General features: G+C 32.8%; 1 protein-coding gene across 3 annotated transcripts in view; it reads right to left on the bottom strand.

The window, feature by feature from the left end:
- The window catches only part of LOC128241437 (putative uncharacterized protein MYH16), a 97,938-nt gene that overhangs the window by 41,563 nt on the left and 36,835 nt on the right, over window positions 1–19,540 (bottom strand). For 2 of the 3 annotated variants that reach the window (XM_052958358.1, XM_052958359.1), the window contains 8 exons: window positions 16,198–16,257; window positions 12,544–12,606; window positions 12,220–12,282; window positions 8,634–8,696; window positions 3,350–3,412; window positions 2,877–2,930; window positions 1,365–1,427; window positions 797–871 (listed from right to left, as the gene is read on the bottom strand). In XM_052958358.1, coding sequence (XP_052814318.1) covers window positions 797–871; window positions 1,365–1,427; window positions 2,877–2,930; window positions 3,350–3,412; window positions 8,634–8,696; window positions 12,220–12,282; window positions 12,544–12,606; window positions 16,198–16,257 — 504 coding nt within the window. The remainder of the gene's footprint in view (window positions 1–796; window positions 872–1,364; window positions 1,428–2,876; window positions 2,931–3,349; window positions 3,413–8,633; window positions 8,697–12,219; window positions 12,283–12,543; window positions 12,607–16,197; window positions 16,258–19,540) is intronic. The other variant, XM_052958357.1, reaches the window with a different exon arrangement.

The raw sequence follows: 19,540 nt of genomic DNA, 5'->3' as shown, positions 1-19,540 counted from the left end.
AATGGTTTCTGCCGAATTACTTAAGTAATAGTTGATGGATAGTAATGGAGTTGGTGTGCAGCAAGCAGAGCTGATGATCTTTTGCGATTGTGATTGCTTTTGACAGGGTTTGGGTCAAGGTCAAAGTCACTGTACTAAACATAGAACAATGGTTTCCGCCCAATACCTTAAGTAAGAATGGATGTTTAGTAATGAAAGACGGTGTTTAGATTGTTTATGTGAAGAGGCAGCTTTGTGTTGCTTTTAAGGGATGGTGTCAAGGTCAAAGTCACTTTTACTATACATAAAAATGTTTCTACTTACTAACTTTAGTTAGAATTTATGGATAAATTGCTTATAGGAAGCTTATGAGAAGAGCTAGATTGGGATTACTTTTGAGGTGGGGGGGGGGGTCGGTAGGCCAAGGACAATGTCACAAATGCTAAAAATAAAAACAATGTTATCCGCTCAATTACTTATTTTAGAATTGATGAATAGTGACAAAAGTTGAGGAGAACGTAGCTCTTGTGGAGAGCTAACATGGAATTGCGTTTCAGGGACGTGGGGTAAAGGTTAAGTTCACTGTAGCTTAAAATATAAAAAAGGTAATCGCCCAATTACTTTAGGCTGCTACTTTTTTCACTCATACAAGGAATTGATTGGCTATATGTTCTTATTATTCATATAAAAATATGGTTTCTAGTTAGATTTACCTTAATATACCATATATGACAACTTTAAATAGATAACAAATATATTGTAATGACATATAGCATTTTTAAATGATCATCGATTTTTATATCTTCCCTTTGTTTACTTTTGATCCAACCTTTTCAGTCTTTGCTAAGCTTTGTTTCGCTTGCAGTGTTTCTTTTTCGAATCCTTTTCGTGCCTGCAATCAAACGTTTTAAGACATTCTTAAAAGAAAAATCGAAAACACGACCACTTGGACGCGAGGCGGACAATAAATGCAACCAGACCACTCACAGCCCTAAGGTGATGTAACATATATACACGCCTTTGATGCTGCCAAAGTTTGTGACAGATTTCAATTATATCATGGTTTAAACGCAAGAATGATTAGGAAATCCATATTAAACACTCTGAGAATCAGTTATTACCCTGAGCTATAGAATCCAATGACGACAAAATGTGTATGAAACAATAAGTGTGCGTAGATTTCATGAAAATCATATTTATTTAAAAATATTTTTCAAATGTGAGATAAAATAACATATATATGCAGCCATAGTATTGATTAAATGAATTATTACAAAAGTCTTCAGTTATCACAGGAAACTCATCGTTTTGTGATATCAGCAAAACGACTACGCCATGTGCTTCTACATCTCTAAAGTCAACTCCTTGTTTTAACATCGACTCACCGTTTCTGCTTTTTCTACGTCCAGTTTCGCTTGATTAAATGATTCGATGAGTTCATTACGCCCCTTGAAAAGTATAATAACATGAGTCATTACCAATGTGTAGTTTATAACATTGGTAACATATAGACAAGGCTACAAAAAACAATCAATAATAGCACGTTGGGTTTAAACCTGACATGAACATTTATATATCATCAGCTATAAAGCAATGAGCATAAATGCGGCCAAATATTAATAAAAATATATTGTTTGGAACCTGTCTGACGACATGTTTTAATTAATTTTAAACGAAATTAGAATGTCAAACTTTTTTATGTAAACGTTGATAGGTGTACATTTGAATGGCCAGTTGAACGATTCAATCATGGAAGCGATCATGATAAGGCACTCCTTGGTTTTACACAATTGTGTTATGTTAGTATTCACAAAAATATTGTTAATGTACGTCTTGTTTTTAAAATATGTTAATCACACCATACTACTATTTCTACTGATTGTCCATTATTTTAACAATGACTGCCCATTTTAAAATGTTGGACATAAAGTAGAAATCAAGTACTCATTTGTCTTTAAAGCATGTACACAATATGTATAATCGACGACCATCTCGTGTCTAGTCCCTTAAGATTGGGAAGATCAATATTGATGTGATGTATTGGATTTTGTTACACATGTTGTTTGAATGAATGACGTTTACGTCATATTTCGAACGCATTGTAGAATAACGAAGAACGAATTGCCTTATGCCGTACATATTCATAATGACTGGTTTATGCAAGAGAATTTCGTGCATACTACCAGACGACTACGTCATTCTACCAGACGACTATCTGAAAATGTACATATTCAAAAAAACAACGACAAAATAAACTCAATTCAACTTTTAATACGGTTTGTATTTATCGTCGCGACGTACATTGTAAATGGTTTAATCATTATTAGATCTTTTTCACAAACTCTCTGTTAAATTGTTTTAAGCAATTAAGTTCCGACATCGTGATTTGAAACATTAAACCACGAAAATGGACATATTTCATTTTTTTTTCTTGAGATAAATAAAGTCAATACCATTCTGAACAATCGTATACTTATGAAATGTTGAGACGTTCATATCTCCGTAGTTATAACGGTTTGACGTGCCGATTTCGAACAACATATTATTTACAATTTGTTTGCAAAATTTAAAGAGATATACTCTATGAAAAAAGTAAACTTTATCTTAATAACATGTCATTTGGAAACATAGATATAATAACATTAACATAAAATGTCAAATGATATAACATGTCATTGAATTTGGTGAGTATACAAGCTAACAAAATGTATAAGTATTAAGACGATTATCAAGATCGCATAAATTTCAAAGATTTTAAACTATTGTTTTACTACTCATATTAAAACGTTTGGTAATTATTGTTTTTCTCTTCTCTGTTTACATAAATACTATGTTTAAAGTTGCATCTCTACACATCTATAAGATTAAACATTTAACCATTTTGCAAAAAGTATCACCTTTTTGGAAGTATCCAACTTTCGTTTCAGCTCATCACATTGTTGCTTCCTGGTCTGAAGAAGCAAATATATTGTCACATGCATATGGTATCTGTGTGAGTAATGTTTATTTTAAACTGATTAATCAATACATTTAAGACAAGCATCATAAAATTATCTCTGAATACTGTCTTTTAAAAACAAGTAATATTGTGGCGAATGTTTTTCCTTCGTAAACCATAATGTTTCCATTGCTATGAAATTAATGATGTTGTTTTTAAAATTAAAAGGTTTGAAGACAAGACCTATAATTAGTAGTTTTATTTATGTTTTCAGCGCAAATGGACCAATGGAATTTTATAAACGAATGGCATATATAAATTGACTTTATGATCATCCCTAAGCATTTGTTTGATAGCAAGGATTATGGTAAATCTTCGTTGCCTCTTCATCTGTGCGACCAGATTCAGAAACATGTTTGGGTAAGGTCTCACCTTCTCTGAATTATCTAGGTCTTGTTTCACTATTTTCAGCTCATTGCGCAGTCCATGGCTTGTCTGTAAACGTGTTCAAATAGAACTACATCTAACATCGGTATGAAAGACGATTTTCTTAAGTATTACAATTAGACACCGTACTATATCAATTAATCTGTTAGTGATCTGAATTATAATTGTCTTGTTTCACTTGACGTTTCAACTCAAAACACAGTCCCTGCCTTGTATTACATGTTATACATAAAAGATCAACACAATTACCACTGAACATAAAAAGGCTCCATTATTTTGCTATTAAATCTCAGGTGCTACGTGAAAATAACAGCATCTTAAATCAAATCTTCTATAATAATGGTTCATATAAGTGGTCAATATCATAAACTACTTATTTCCCATAACCTGTTCTTTAAATACATTTGATATGACTTCAATTATCTAATATTCATGTTGAGAAGTTTATATTAATTTTGTTTTTATATTTGACTGAAAATTATACACCTTTAACCGCTTACATTAGAAAGATATTTGTGATTCGTACAAAAACAAAGTAGCACAACGAAATCACCTTTTTAACTGTCTTTATTTTACTTTTTCCTAAAATACCTTTGGTAAGTATCAATTTAAATGCAAAATAACATAAATCCAACTTTGATAGCCCAAATGCCGAAAGAAGAAGAAAAAATGTTTTGGTTTAACTATGCTTCAGTGTTTATAGTAACAGGTTGCCTAAGTTTACCAGAGGATCACGTAGACTACAATAGCGAGAAACCCCGTGCAGTAACAAACCCACGTAGAGCCCCGAAGAAGCAATTGGGCAACATAATATATCAGATTCGGGCGGAGCATAATCACTAAGTATCACCACAATTCATTTAAAAGTATAAATAGTGTTTCACATTGTTTTTTATTATAACATAAAATATACTATAATGGTATAGGAATTAATATTTTTCATAGTATACTTATTCTGTAAAATAACATTTATAAATGTCATATAACCAAATTTGAAAAATGGATCAAGTCGTTGAAATTAATTCAATAGATTGATTTTAACCTATTATTTATATGGAAATCTACTATTGTCACATATGCATATGACATTACTATGTATACTTCAGCTCTTTTCTTTAACATTGCTCTATAAAACTATGATTCTCTCGCCTAGTGTATAGTAGGCCTAGGTATAGTGCCGTTCAACAGGGCACTTGTTTGTATTTTATGACTCTCTCGCTTAGTGTATGGTAGGCCTAGGCATTGTTCCGTTCAACAGATATTTCTCTATGCACTGTTTTGCCTTCAGTAACTCTTGTTTAAAGCGGCATCCTTGACTGAAAGCATAGCGGCAAAACATTAGCGAATTCTATATAAAATGACTAATTCATTATATGTCTTGCAAGAGATAACTCATTCAAATGGTTCAGTCATCTTGCATTTACTTTAAATCTTCAAAACAATTGATTGTAGCAGGCTTCATCTTTTTGAATTTCATAGTATTTCACTAGTTTCAGCTTATCACACAGTTCCTTCTGAATCTGTATTAGCGTACGAATAAATAAATGTGAATATTTATATCTATTGTATTGTATACAATTAAAGCTAAATACATGGGACCATGATCACGACAAAACTAAGACGTGAACAGATTTGACCGCCTTTTATTCAATGTTATGCTTTTAACAAGAGTCCAAACAGGTGGCCAAAGAGACATGCCTTTAGTTGTTGTGAAAAAGTAGCACAATACCAGCTAGGTTGAAGTTAAATTGTAAACGATCTATTAAGGTCCTACTAGCGTGTCTTTTATGTGTAAATAACGAAATATCAAATACAATCTGCCATACAACTACGAATCTAGCGGGTAAGCAAAAGTATGCCAACATATATACTTTCAAAAGATTTACCTTTTATCAAAATTGATTTACTATATTAGTGGGCAATGCAGCAGCTCATAAAATGTCAATGGTTTTTACTAAGCATATGATTTTTGTCACACAGTCAGTTATAATCGGTAAATCGAATATGATTATTAACATAGGAAAGCAATAGTGTGTATGTTATATTAATAACCGTTAGTGTTAATCTATATACATTAACACGGGCTGTATTTATATACATATTGTCAAAATATGTCTACATGCTTGAATAAATGGCGACATACGATTCCACACACATGTACGTAAAATAATGGCTCAGCAACAATTGATAATACTTGATAATGCTTTTTATTGAATAATTATATGGTATTTATAACGACCAATGAAAACTCTTACAAGTGTGTGCTTTTTTATACCTGACTCACGGACCGATCAAGGGCGATTATCCAATATTGTATTGATTATCAGTGTGTAATGCATTGTCGCTTGACCGATTGTGTCACTCTCTTAACGCATGGTAGGCCTTAGCATTTCGACTTTTAACATGTTTTTTATTTGTATGTTGTGTGGCTAAGTGTATGTTAGGGCTAATATTTGTGCCAGGGACTTTGTTGTTTTTCATTCGTCTTTCCCTAAGTGTATTGCAGGCATGAGCGTTTTGCCTTTAAACAGGACCCTTGTTTGTATGTTATGTATCACTCGCTTAGTATATGATGGACATAGGTATTGTGTTTTTCAACAGGGCCCTTGTTTGTATGTTATGTGTCTCTCGCTAAGTGTACGGTAGGCCTGGGTATTGCACCTTTAAACAGGGCCCGTGTTTGTATGTTATGTGTCTCGCTAAGTGTACGGTAGACCTAGGTATTGTGCCTTTTTACAGGGCTCTTGCTTGTACGTTATGTCTCTCGTTTAGTATATGGTAGGCCTAAGTATTGTGCCTTTTAACAGAACCCTTGTTTGTACGTTATGTGTTTCTCGCTTAGTGTATGGTAGGCCTAGGTATTGTGCCTTTTAACAGGGCCCGTGTTTGTACGTTATGTGTCTCGCTAAGTGTATGGTAGGCCTAGGTATTGTGCCTTTTAACAGGACCCTTGTTTGTACGTTTAGTGTCTCGCTTAGTGTATGGTAGGCCTAGGTATTGTGCCTTTTAACAGGACCCTTGTTTGTACTTTATGTCTCTCGCTTAGTGTATGGTAGGCCTAGGTATTGTGCCTTTTAACAAGGGCCTTGTTTGTACGTTATGTCTCTCGCTAAGTGTATGGTGGGCCTAGGTATTGTGCCTTTTTACAGGGCCCTTGTTTGTACGTTATTTCTCTCGCTTAGTGTATGGTAGGCCTAGGTATTGTGCCTTTTTACAGGGCCCTTGTTTGTACGTTATGTCTCTCGCTTAGTATATGGTAGGCCTAGGTATTGTGCCTTTTTACAGGGCCTTTGTTTGTACGTTATGTGTCTCGCTTAGTGTATGGCAGACCTAGGTATTGTGCCTTTAACAGGACCTTTGTTTTACGTTATGTCTCTCGCTTAGTGTATGGTAGGCCTAGGTATTGTGCCTTTTAACAGGACCCTTGTTTGTACGTTTTGTCTCTCGCTTAGTGTATGGTAGGCCTAGGTATTGTGCCTTTTAACAGGACCCTTGTTTGTACGTTTTGTCTCTCGCTTAGTGTATGGTAGGCCTATGTATTGTGCCTTTTAACAGGACCCCTGTTTGTACGTTATGTGTCTCGCTAAGTGTATGGTAGGCCTAGGTATTGTGCCTTTTAACAGGACCCTTGTTTGTACGTTATGTGTCTCGCTTAGTGTATGGTGGACCTAGGTATTGCACCTTTTAACGGGGCCCTTGTTTGTTCGTTATGTGTCTCGCTTAGTGTATGGTAGGCCTAGTTATTTTGCCTTTTAGCAGGACTCTTGTTTGTACGTTATGTCTCTCGCTAAGTGTATGATAGGCCTAGGTATTAAGCTTTTTAACTGGGCCCTTCTTTATACTTTGTGTGTCTCTCGCTTAGTGTATGGTAGGCCTAGGTATTGTGCCGTTCAACAGGGCCCTTGTTGATATGCTATGATTTTCTTGCTTAGTGTATGGTAGGCCTAGGTATTTTGCCGTTCAACAGGGCACTTGTTTGAATTTTATGATTCACTCGCTTAGTGTATTGTACACCTAGGCATTGTGCCGTTCAACAGGGCCATTGTTTGTACGTTATGTGTCTCTCGCTTCGTGTAAGGTAACGCTAAGCATCGAGCTCCATTTTTGGCTACTGGGCTTTTTAGGTTAATATTCATTAAGTTCAGGTTTATCGACAGGGCGAAACGATCAACATTTTTGTGGAAGTTAAACATTGAATATTATTGTTGACTTGCAAACACTATAATTGTTATATAACCTGACTTAGCAAAAGTTATCAATTTCTAAAACTACAAAAGCTATATCAATTTGCTCATTTAATGAATACTAACAACTGCTGTAAAGTTCAGCGTTCTTTTGTAGTTCTTTTTTTTCAAAGAAATGGATACTACCTTATTTAACTCATTTGAACTTGTGTTCACAATGTTTACATGGCAACATATTTAAGCTAGCTAAATGTGCTTAAATAAGGTCACAAGACATGAAAATGCCGATATTAAAAAAGGGATTTATTCAATATTTATCCCGAATTGCACGGGTCAATTTATATGGTATCTCTGTTAACAAAATATGTTTTAAAGGTTCATCATTCTCAACAAATTTTAATCTATTAACTATTTAAATAAAAAAGCGTCATTCATTAATAACTTATTGAAAATACTTCCTAAATCGATGAACATGTCGACAAGCATTATATAATTGAGGTTAAGACACTAGCAAATAATTAAAAAAAATGCGGAATAACGTTCATACAATCATTAATACCGGTTCCTCATTAATAGGTTTGTCTAACCTTTTCCGGATTATTAAGATTTCTTTTCAGTAGATTTGACTTTGATGGCAATAAAAGTTATTCAAATGAAACGATAATGCAAATAATGCTTAGTGAATTGAAACCAATTATTTCACATTTACTGAAGTTTAATTTACCAGGGGTGTTGTGTTTTACTAAATGTCCTATCTCTTTAGATGTAAGATTTTTATAGAACATGTTTGTTAAAATATTACCTTTTCAAAGCTATATTGGTTATGTTCTATATGTGTCAGCTCATCACATAGTTCATTTCTGGTCTTGATACGTGTTCGAATATTCTTACATGTGTACTATTTACAAGTCAGGTTTACTAAAACATTCTATACGATGTAATAGACATATGCAATATGTTCGAGTGAGTTAATATTGCCAGTTCTACTCAGGGCCTTGAGCGTCATAAAGCGTCATCAATAACTTATATTTGTCAAATATCTTATTTATAGGAATATAGGTTTCTGTATAAAAGGTTTTTCTTACCTTTTCTGATTCCTCTATGCCCTGTTTTGCTTTCAGTAATTCTTGTTCGAGAATCTTCCTTTTCTGAAATCATAAAGGCGAAATAATTAGTAAGTGGGTTGGGTTTAATTGTCAGTACACATGGAATATTGCTTTTATTGCGAATTCATATAATTCAACTAAACATAATGTCACTAATAAATTGTTTTTTTGCACGGTTAAATATACGTGCTATCCCTGAATAAAATTGTACAGTAAGATTTATAACTATGTTTATATAACTGGTTCTACCTTTTCTGAATTATCTTTGTCTAGTTTCACTTGTTTCAGCTCATAACAAAGTACGTTTATTTTCTGTAAACATGGGAATAATTACCTTAATTAATTATTAGTATCAACAACGATATATATAATCATATTCTATAAAAAATAAAGCTAAGAACCATTTTCAGCATCCGATTAAGATAAGTAACTTTTCCCGTCATTAATTCTAAAATACGATTAGGTAAGAGAGAAAACAATTCATTCCGGTGACAAAGAGGTCGTTAATTAGTTTGTATTGTGAAAGCGGGCCAAGAACAAATTAGATGATGGTAAATACTAAACGATCTATTTAGGTAATATTAACTTCTTAAATAATTGGAAATAGCGACATAATAAATCAAGAATGCACAGTCATGTTTATAAATGCTCAGATTAAGAATAGCATTTTTTTACATAATCTATGAAAGCAAACTCTCCATCTAGCTAATACTAAATAAAAAGTGTTAACTACAATTGTGGCCAATGCAGCACTTTAGTGAATGTTTTTTGCTCTTTAATATTTTCTTGTAGCATATTATTTATTTTCACAAAAATGTGCCACCTAATCAATTACAAGTGATTCAATGAATAAGAAAAGAAACAAAGCATGTACTACCGTATACAAATATACTTTGGAGTAAAAATTACTATTTTTTTGTAATAAAAAATAGGAAACTATTTCACCAAGTATAAAACTCTTATATAAGGTAATTAAGTAAGAAGAAGAAATTGTATTGTTGTTTCGTGGACTTCCGGAAGGCATTCGACTGCATCGATAGAGGGCGCCTTTGGTTTAAACTGATCAAAGTACAGATGGATCTTTTTTGTCTTTGCTGAGGTCGATGAATAGTGAGGTGAAAATGTGTATTCAACACCTTGGTGTTTTTTTCAGATTTATTTGACAGTAATGTTGGTTTGTTTCAAGGGGAAATAACCTCCCCGATTTGTTTTTTCTCTCTTTCTCAATGATATTGAGCTTCAGTTACAGCAAGTTTTAAATGCAGGTCTGACAGTTGATGATGTTTCGGTTTATTTGTTGTTACTCGCAGACGATGCAGCTATTATGTCGGAAAATAGAGAAGGCCTGCAGGAGTCATTGAATAATTTATGTACTTATTGTTGATATGGAATCTGACGGACACTGTGGATAACACTAAAATTATGATGTCTAGCTGTTGAAACTGTCAATTCCTTTAACTATCTCGGTGTAGTATTTTCCTATGGTGGATCTTCCAGGCAGGCGGCTATTTCACTGGCTGCCAAGGCAATGCGGTCTATGAATTCATTTAAGGCCTTGATCAAACGTAACCAGGTCCCTATTTATATAATATTCAACTTGTTTGATACATTTGTTTTGTCAATTTTTAACTATAAATACACAGGAAATTTTGAAAGTGGGTGCTTAATGCCTAGCTATTCACAGATTCATTGTCACTCTATGGATAGCTAGGCAGATTTCCACTATATATTGAGAGAAATATTCTCGTTATTAAGTATTTCCTTAAATTATACAAAGATAAAACAGATGATTGTAACCTCAGGGCAATATTAAAGGATCAATACAGAGATATTGATAATAATTCACGTACTATAAACTGGGTCTCTAAAGTAAGAAGTATACTTCAGTCAGCGGGTTATGCGGAGGTGAGGTTATTCCCGGAGTTTGTCAATATAAATTCAGTTGTCCCCATGTTTATAAAAAGATTAAGAGACGTATACTAATCTAGTTGGCGAGCTACCATGGAGACACAGGTATAATTGTATTTATATAAGGAAGTTAAACATACATTCCAATTGTCTAACTACATGGTATTACTAGATAATGTAAAATATAGAAATGTTTTAGCTAAACTCATATTGTCCTAGCATAATTTCTATGTTGAACTAGGTAGACATAACAATATCCCTAGACAAGATAGAAAATGTACACTGTACCATTTAAACGATATAGGAGACGACTTTCATTTTGTTTTTGTTTGCCCAATGTTTAACTACATCCGACATACTTATATTTCTAGATTAGATGTTAGAAATCCCAGTATGATTAGATTTATTTCATAACTAAAATAAAAAAACTCGATTTTTGTATTAAGGCTTTTAAGATCAGATACATAAATACATGCTATCTTAAAAGACATCCTCACATTATATTGCTGTTAAATGTGTTAGTTTTGTGTATACAATATGCATTGTTGGTATAGTTACCAAAATATCCAAATGCATTACTTATTTATTACATGTATGTTTTTTTTTCTTTTTTTATTCCGTGTTTATAACGTTAAGCTGTATATGCTAAAGTATAAATATATAAAAATATGTTCTGTTCTGTTCTATTCATATTGAGGTTTACTATAAGGATCCGAGCGTACTCCATATGTGCAACAATGTAGTGTACTCTAAAACCGCTGAAATTGAAGTGGGTCGATTATCCATAATTTGGCAAAAATAACACTTCTATATCAATGAAAGTGTCGATAACATATTTCATTTGAGATAACATAGTTAGCAAATGAGTCAGAAAAGACGAAATGCGGATTTATGTTCGTTCCGCATGAACACATGGAACTATGCAAGCCTTCCTCAATACACATGTTTGTCACAGGTGTCACCTTTTCCGAAATATGATGGTCTTGTTTCACGTGTTGCAACTGTTGGCAAATTAATAACATAAACAAAAAAATACCTAATTGGTCTTGCTTTGAAAGCAAACAACAAAACAAAAAAAACGTAATTGGTCTTGCTTTGAAAGACGTGAATACACATAAACATACATTTGCCTTCGCCAGGACTATTCTAATTGTTTTATTACAAGTACTCTTCCCGTCTACAAGTCAGTTTTAATTCATAAAGCATTTTTTTTTATAAAGGACATATTTTAGTTGTTTTAGATCATCACATAACTCGTTCCTTGTTATAAAAGGTTTTCAAAAGGTCATACATGTTTTACCGCTTATTTTATATTTATATGATATCTTAACTAGATATTGCAATAGCTTAGACTGATTTAGTTTTCCTACTTTACCATGTGTCGCGTTCAGCAACTCTTCTACGAACATCTTTCTCGACTTAAGGCATAAAGGCAAAACATAAGGCTTGTAGATCTAGTTTAAATTAAAAACCAGTATAAATATTTATATGACAGTGCGTTTGTTCGAAGTTTCATACAAATAAGAAAAATATAACGATCCCCTAACGAACCCCTATATATTTTATTACTATCCACCGCTTCTGCAAATGGTTTATTTCACGTGCACTCCCTGTTATTTGGTTCCTATATTCAAAAACATGTATTATAATTTCTCACCTTTTCTGAATGATCAAGGTCTTGTTTCACTTGTTCCAGCTCATCACACAGTTCCTGCCTTGTCTGTTTACGTATTAAAATTCAAAATTTAAATAGGTATGTTTCACATAGAAAAGCTTTCATTTCAATATAATTATAGTTATATTATTTTATTTTTAACTTAATATAAATGATCGCATCAAATAAAATGAAAACATTAAAATATGTATGAAATCTTTGCTATTTTTCAATTGCTTGATTGCAAAGTTAAAATTGTACTCTCTACTTATTCAAATTCATGTGCTGATATGACTATAACATTGCTACGGAATCATCAGCCTTTACCTTTTCAGCTTGTTCTATGACCAGGTTCGCTTGCAGTAACTCTTTTTCGAATGTTTTTCTTCTCTATAAGCGAAAAGACAAAAATGAAGTTTGAAAACATTTTTCACGAAGATACTTACAACGTTAATTTACAAAATAGATATTCATGTTTTGAATTAAATCATTGCACATTGTCATACATAACATGTGCTTTATGCACTGAACAATGTGATATCATTGTAAATATGTGAAATAATATTCATCCCCATGTTTGTAAAAGATCTCCCCTTTTTGACATTGTCAAGGTCTTGGTGCACTTTATTTCAGCGCACCACACAGGTAAAAGTAGAAATATTGGCTTTTGTTACACAAAGTGTTTGTTTGATAGTCGATTATGTCATTTTCGAGCGTTTTGAAGAAAAAGGAAGAACGAATAATCTTAAGCCGTCATTTATGATGACTTGTTTTTGCACGATGATTTCGTGCATATATGGTATTGGTTGATGAAAACAGGTGCGTGGTCATTTTACATGCAGATTGTTTTGTCATTAAAAAACAACAACACAACTTTATTCACCTTTGAAAACGTTTCATATGTAAAATTGCCACGTTCATTGTTAATGAATTTAGTTATGAACAGATTGTTTTCACAAATGATCTGTTAGATTGTTTAAAATCTCAGCAAACAATGCCAGATAGTTTGATTTGAAAACTTTCATTCAAAGAAAATTTAAAACATTACCATTCCTAAAAATCGATAATATATGAAAAGTCGAAATGTTCGTAGTTATAGTAGTTATAAAGTGTTAACGTTCCAATTTTGACCGACATATTATTAACCACCTGTATGGAAATTAATTAAGAAATATAACACACCACTGAGGGTCTTATGACAGTATAAGGACCGGCCAGTCAGCCACCGAAGGTGTATATAGACCGAGGCGTTTGCCGAGGTCCATTCACCTTCGGGGGCTGACTGTCCGGTCCTTATAATGCCATATGGCCCGAAGTGGTGTGCTATATTTTTTATATTATACCGAACAATTTTCATTACAATTCAATATTTTTAAAGCGATTTAAATGTGTTTTATTGAACAAAGCTAATAATGTTTACTTGCGACAAGTTTTTGCCGTTGTGAAAAAGGCAAGCCGCACTTACCAATTGTATGACGTCAACGGTCCATATTACATTTTTGGCGAGGTCCGGACCGGCCAAAAATATAATATGGACAGCTGACGTCATTAAACTGGATTTTCATCAAAATACAGTGATATACGGACCGATCGAGTTTATATATACAACGAAGGGACAAATTTATGTGAGGTATAATAATTATATAGAAATATTCCCAATAAAAATCTCAATCGTTTTAGATAATCAGAAACATAAATATAATAACATTAATATTTATTGTTATATAAAACGTCATCTGTGATTATTGAATTAAAGAATATATTTAATAAATATTTAGAAAATTATCAAGATAAAACAGCATCCGGATTAAGTTTGCAAATCCGGAATTTTTGCAAACTTATTATTTTTATTTTTCACCCAATGTTTTTTTATTTTTGTATTTTTAAAATGTGTTAGGTAATACTAATAAGAGATATTTTTTGTTTCCTGAAATTTAATTTAGAAATATGTTTTTTTGGCATTTAAAGTCAACTTTTCCAATGGGAGTCCCATTGGAAAATGGCCTTCCCATTGGAAAAATGGTTTTTCCAATTGGAAAATCAGCCCAACATTTTTTGTTGGAAAATTCTCCCACATTTTCATAAAAGGAATTAGTGATTAATAACAATCATTATCATTAATGGTTATAATGTTATCTAGAAAAAGTGCGTTTATAGTATTTTTTATCATTTTTTTTGTAAAAAAAAATCCCGTGGACCATTTTTTCCAATTGGATATTTCCCACAATTCAATATGGGAAAAGTCAGGAAATTGGAAAACTCCAATTGGAACATTGTCCCATTGGAATCTTCCAATTGGTAACATTGGCAATGGGCTTAATCCAATTGGAGGTTCTGGCAATAAATTTTAATGGGAAAATATTTCAACTTTCCTAAATCTCTTAAAAGAACACCTATTTATTTATTTAGGAATATATTTGAAGTTTTGTTTAATTGTTTACCTGTGTCCTGACATTGTATCCATCCAATTCCAAGCTAATACTTCTGTGCTGATATCTTAGCGATAAGATTTAAGCATCTTTTAATGAATTTGAATGCAATAAATCATATCAAAAATTACCTGAAGTATTCTTACTCAACCAGTGACACAAATTCCATTTTTTTAAATATCTTTACACTAGTTTCATCTCCTCAGACGCCATTTTTAATCGATTAAGTTGTGGTTACAAACGACTAAGAACTTATTCATTTTTTCAAAGCTATACTCTCTTTTACGCTTGAAAATGTTATTTCGGTTGTCAGTACCTTTACACAGAAAAGTACCATTTTCTTGATTTTTAATGAAGATGTAATTAATTGATGGAAATCCATATGAAATGCTTTACCTAAGATAATAGTTTATTTCATACACACTGTTCTGCAGGGGAGCAGGACCTTTCAACCCCAAGAGGCTTTTTAACCCTTCTAAAAAAGAACACTTTTCAGTTTTCAACCCTTAGACTTTTAAACCCCTATTTCAAAGATTTTTCAACCCCTACCTGTTTGGACTCTTTAACTCCTATAACAAAGACTTTTCAACCCCTAGTTGAATTATTTTAATAACCATATTAAAGACTTTTTAACTCCTAAACCAAAGACTTTCCAACCCCTATTATTTGGTTTTGAGCTGGTCCAAGCTAAACACCATTAAAAATGCTGCAAGGCATTTTAGAATGTTAACATGCATCATGTGCCAATGCCTTCCTCAAGCAGTAATACTAGTATATGTTTTAGAAAAAAATATCGAACTGTACAAAAATGTAAGGCTGGTGAATTTTGCATTACAAAATAAACGCTATTGGTAATTAATGCCATGTTGTCACTTTACTACATACCCGGTAGTAGTATATAAGCCAGTCATCCTACAAGATAGCAGTGAAGCAAAAATACACATATGATGATTACTTGTAAATCATCTTGTATATGTGGAAAAAATGAACTTGTTATCTAGCTGATTGTAAAAACACTTTGTCATTCTTAAAGGGACTCGTACCTCATTGGCACCAAATAATCATTTTCCAGGTAATGTGTCTGAAATAATTAGTTAACTCTTTGATACTGAAATTACAGAACAAAATACATTGAAAGTATGAAAATAAAGTCTTGTTTTAATCAGGGGTGAACCTACGCTTTTTACGTCATGGACAAATAAATAGCATAACCACTCAGCAAAAGGGACTCATACATAATTTATGGATATTTTGATCATGCATACCTTGGAAGCAACACCTTTTATTTCGTATTTAAAACAAATTTGCTAAAGAACCACATTTTACAAACTACGAGCTATAACTTATACAATAAACTCATACCTGGTTGAGCATTTTTGATGTAGAAATGAGACACCCAAAATGCCAACAAGTACATATGCATGCATAAATATTGAAGCAATGGTTAACATCGTCGCTTAAGTATATCCCTCACGCATCAAAATTAATTTTGCAATTGCACTAGTGGCCAGAAGGAGGGGGGGGGGGTGCCCCCCCCCCAACCACAACGTACCGATGTCGTCCAAGTTAACTTTTCGTTTCGAGGCAGGGGATACAGGGTAATCCAGAAGAACTGGAAAAAAGGTTGTGAAATTGCGTAAATTTGTTTATTTTTTGTTTAGTGACACTGTTATTCAAAATCAATACATACACATATATAACAAACATCAATTGTGACTGATAAACCTTTAACTACATACTAAATAATGCATTTATTGAAAATATTTATTACTGATAACAAGATTGTAACCGTGTTTTTAATAGCAGAAAGCGCAAAAAATATTAAATGATTGGTAAATGCTAAAAGATTTATTGTGGTCTACTATAGTCTCATAAGGTAGAAATACCGTGTGTAATGCTCATTTCTTTCAAATTTAACTCGATATCCTTCATAAGAACCACTGTTTTCGACATTTATTCATTCTTTTAGGAATATTGAAACAACATTATTAATTGTGGTAAACCTTATCTGGCAGTACTTAAGAGTGCATCTTTGACTTTATTTACTCGAGTGAATGCACCTTGAAACCGGTTTAACACAAACATGTCACAGTAATCAATACCATCTGTGTTAAGATGTCGGGAATGTGTTAGACGAATGATTTTGTTTTATGGAGCTTTGAAGAGCGATGAATGGCACTAATGGGGACACACATTGGTAAGTCATTTATTTTTTCCATTTAATTTTTTGTCTTGATTTTTGAATATATAAACAGTCTTAAATATCTAATACTTTTTCCTTTTATAGCTATTTTTACTCTTGTTGATCTCATATACATTTGTTAACGGTCGGTTAAAAAGCTCATCAGAGCTTATGTTGCATATGTTTGTGTCTTGCCGACTTGAAATAAAACTTATTGTATTGTATATTGTATTGTATTGTATTGTCAATAAGTAGGACATCTCGTAAAGAACGTTCACTTGAAACAGGCCTCTTCTTATCCACACTTCGACAGGGAGTGGGGCTACTCTGCCTAAATAGCCGTCAACGAGTATTTTAAGAAATATCAAAATAATAAAAAAAATGGTGTCCCAGTGGTTGCACCAATTGTAACCATGCCCCCCCCCCCCCAATAGTACACCTAAATGACCGTCAATGGGTCTTTTGACGATTTTAAGACTATGGCAGTTACAGGGATACACATGAAATGTCAAAATAATAAAAAAAAGTATCCCTAATCGCTCATTATTGTAGCTACCCCCCCCCCCGCCCCCCAGTCTAAAATTATAGACGTGTAATACATTCTTCCAATCCTTACTGGTTGACGGTACATTTCCTAACAGGGCACAAATCCTGAACACCGGCTAAAACACGCGTTTGTTTACCGTGATCGATTATTTGATGATCTAGATCAATACAGAGGCTTGCCTTGGTCACACTTGCGAAGTTTCATCTTGTTTTGTTAAGCATTTTTCTAAAAAATGCCATTTATTTAATATAGCATACTTTTTAATTATAATTGTATGACCATGTATTTTCGCTTTTCAAGTGTTCGGTATTTGTGCCCTCCATAGCGTATTTTGAAGGGTGATTTACTATCCATAAAATTGAACGATTTTCGACATAATATTGACGAGATCGTGAATCTGTACTTTGACAGCTGTTTTCACATGAACCAAAGATGTTTCATACGAAAGTTTAACTTACTACAACATAAACTCTCCAAGATAATTGTAAAAAACATCAGAAAGTGTTCGGATTTGTGACCTTAGCCAGTAACGTCTAAACGGGTTTGTGCAAAAACCGGGGGTGTTTTGAAAAATATTGAAATTGTATTAAGTGAAGTATTTTATGGTTTAAATTGATCATAAAGGTTTATATTCATACTTTACCATGTAAGTGAAAAGTTATTTTGCATTAAAACACATTATTTACCTTTCCAATAAAACAAAAGTCGACTGACACAGACAACAATTATGCCAAGCGGAACAACTCGACCCAATCATATTAACTTGGCCACCACTGACAAGCTTCTAGATAGACCTCATAAATACAATCGTAACAACTCAGCCATGGCCGAAATGTTCCAGTTGTTTAAAAATTGTGCCCTGAAGCCTTGCAGGTGCCCTTCATGTATATATCGCTATGTTTTGACAGCAAGAAATGAAAAATAAACGTCAAACTCATAATTATTCATAGGATATGACATTTTTATGTATGGAACTGATATAAAATTACATAATCTGGTAATATTTCTTGTTTTATGATATTTTTGAGATGTTAAATGCTTTAACCCAGAATCCCGATCGGAATAACTACCCACTTTTGATACTAAACAATTTGTATGTGAAGGATTTGCCATATCAAAAAAGATACAAAAATCCGTAAACGTACAATTCTTTGGTCTACTAAGATTTAGCTTGTGAATGTCATTTTACAGCGAAATCAACAAGTTAAAAAAATACTCATGACCTGTTCCTTATCAATATGAAATATCTTTAAACTTTTAGGAACATTATGCAAAAAAAACAACAGTTTCTTTCATGCTTTTCGATGAAATATGGGGTTTAACCAGTGAAATAACAACAGTGAAAATATCAATTTGATATTTTCACTGCAAAATAAGGAGTGAAAATATCAACTTTCAGAACTACTTTAAATTCCTTTGTTGTTACATGTACTTGCCTACTGGACTTCAATAAATTATGTCAAAAAATGTTAAAAAAATATTAAAGAAATGTTTTATAAATTTAGATAAATATATTATTGGAAATTAACAACTTACCGTTTATTACCGGTTATCCCGTTTATCAAACATTTTACTGATCTTTGAAGCTGAATGTTCGAACATTTGCTTTCATACCAAACAAATTACAGACAAAAACAACTGTTCGAACATAAATAAAATTTTATATCATCGTTCAAATGTATTTTGAACTGTTAACCATTGGAGTACGTAAATTGAGCTTCCTGGAGAATTCACACACAAATTTGCAGATAGATCCGATATTTTTTACACCACCCACACCTCAAAATGTGTCAACAAACTAGCGTGGCATTTACTCTTTATCTGGAAAACAAACATTTTAAAGCGAAGACTGGTCTCTGACAGTACGTAAGATGACTGAATATTAACTTACTATAAAAACACGCGTACATGCAGTCTTAATCTAAGAAAAATGGTTAAAATCCAATGAGTATCCACATTTGTTTTGCTAACACTAACACATTTAATTTCACTCGTGATAATAAAAAAACTACATTTTCACTCGTGGCTTCGCCACTCGTGAAAATATGTTTTTTTATGACACTCGTGAAATAAAATACGATCTTAACACTGAAATAAACAAATATCCTCTATATGTTTTACCTTCGGTATAAGAAAATAACTATTTTCTAATAAAACAACTGTTGA

This window comes from Mya arenaria, chromosome 7 (assembly GCF_026914265.1).
Source record: "Mya arenaria isolate MELC-2E11 chromosome 7, ASM2691426v1".
NCBI classification, from domain to species: Eukaryota; Metazoa; Mollusca; class Bivalvia; order Myida; family Myidae; genus Mya; species Mya arenaria.
The sequence above is the reverse complement of the archived record's forward strand: the minus strand, read 5'-3'. Positions and strand labels throughout refer to the sequence as shown.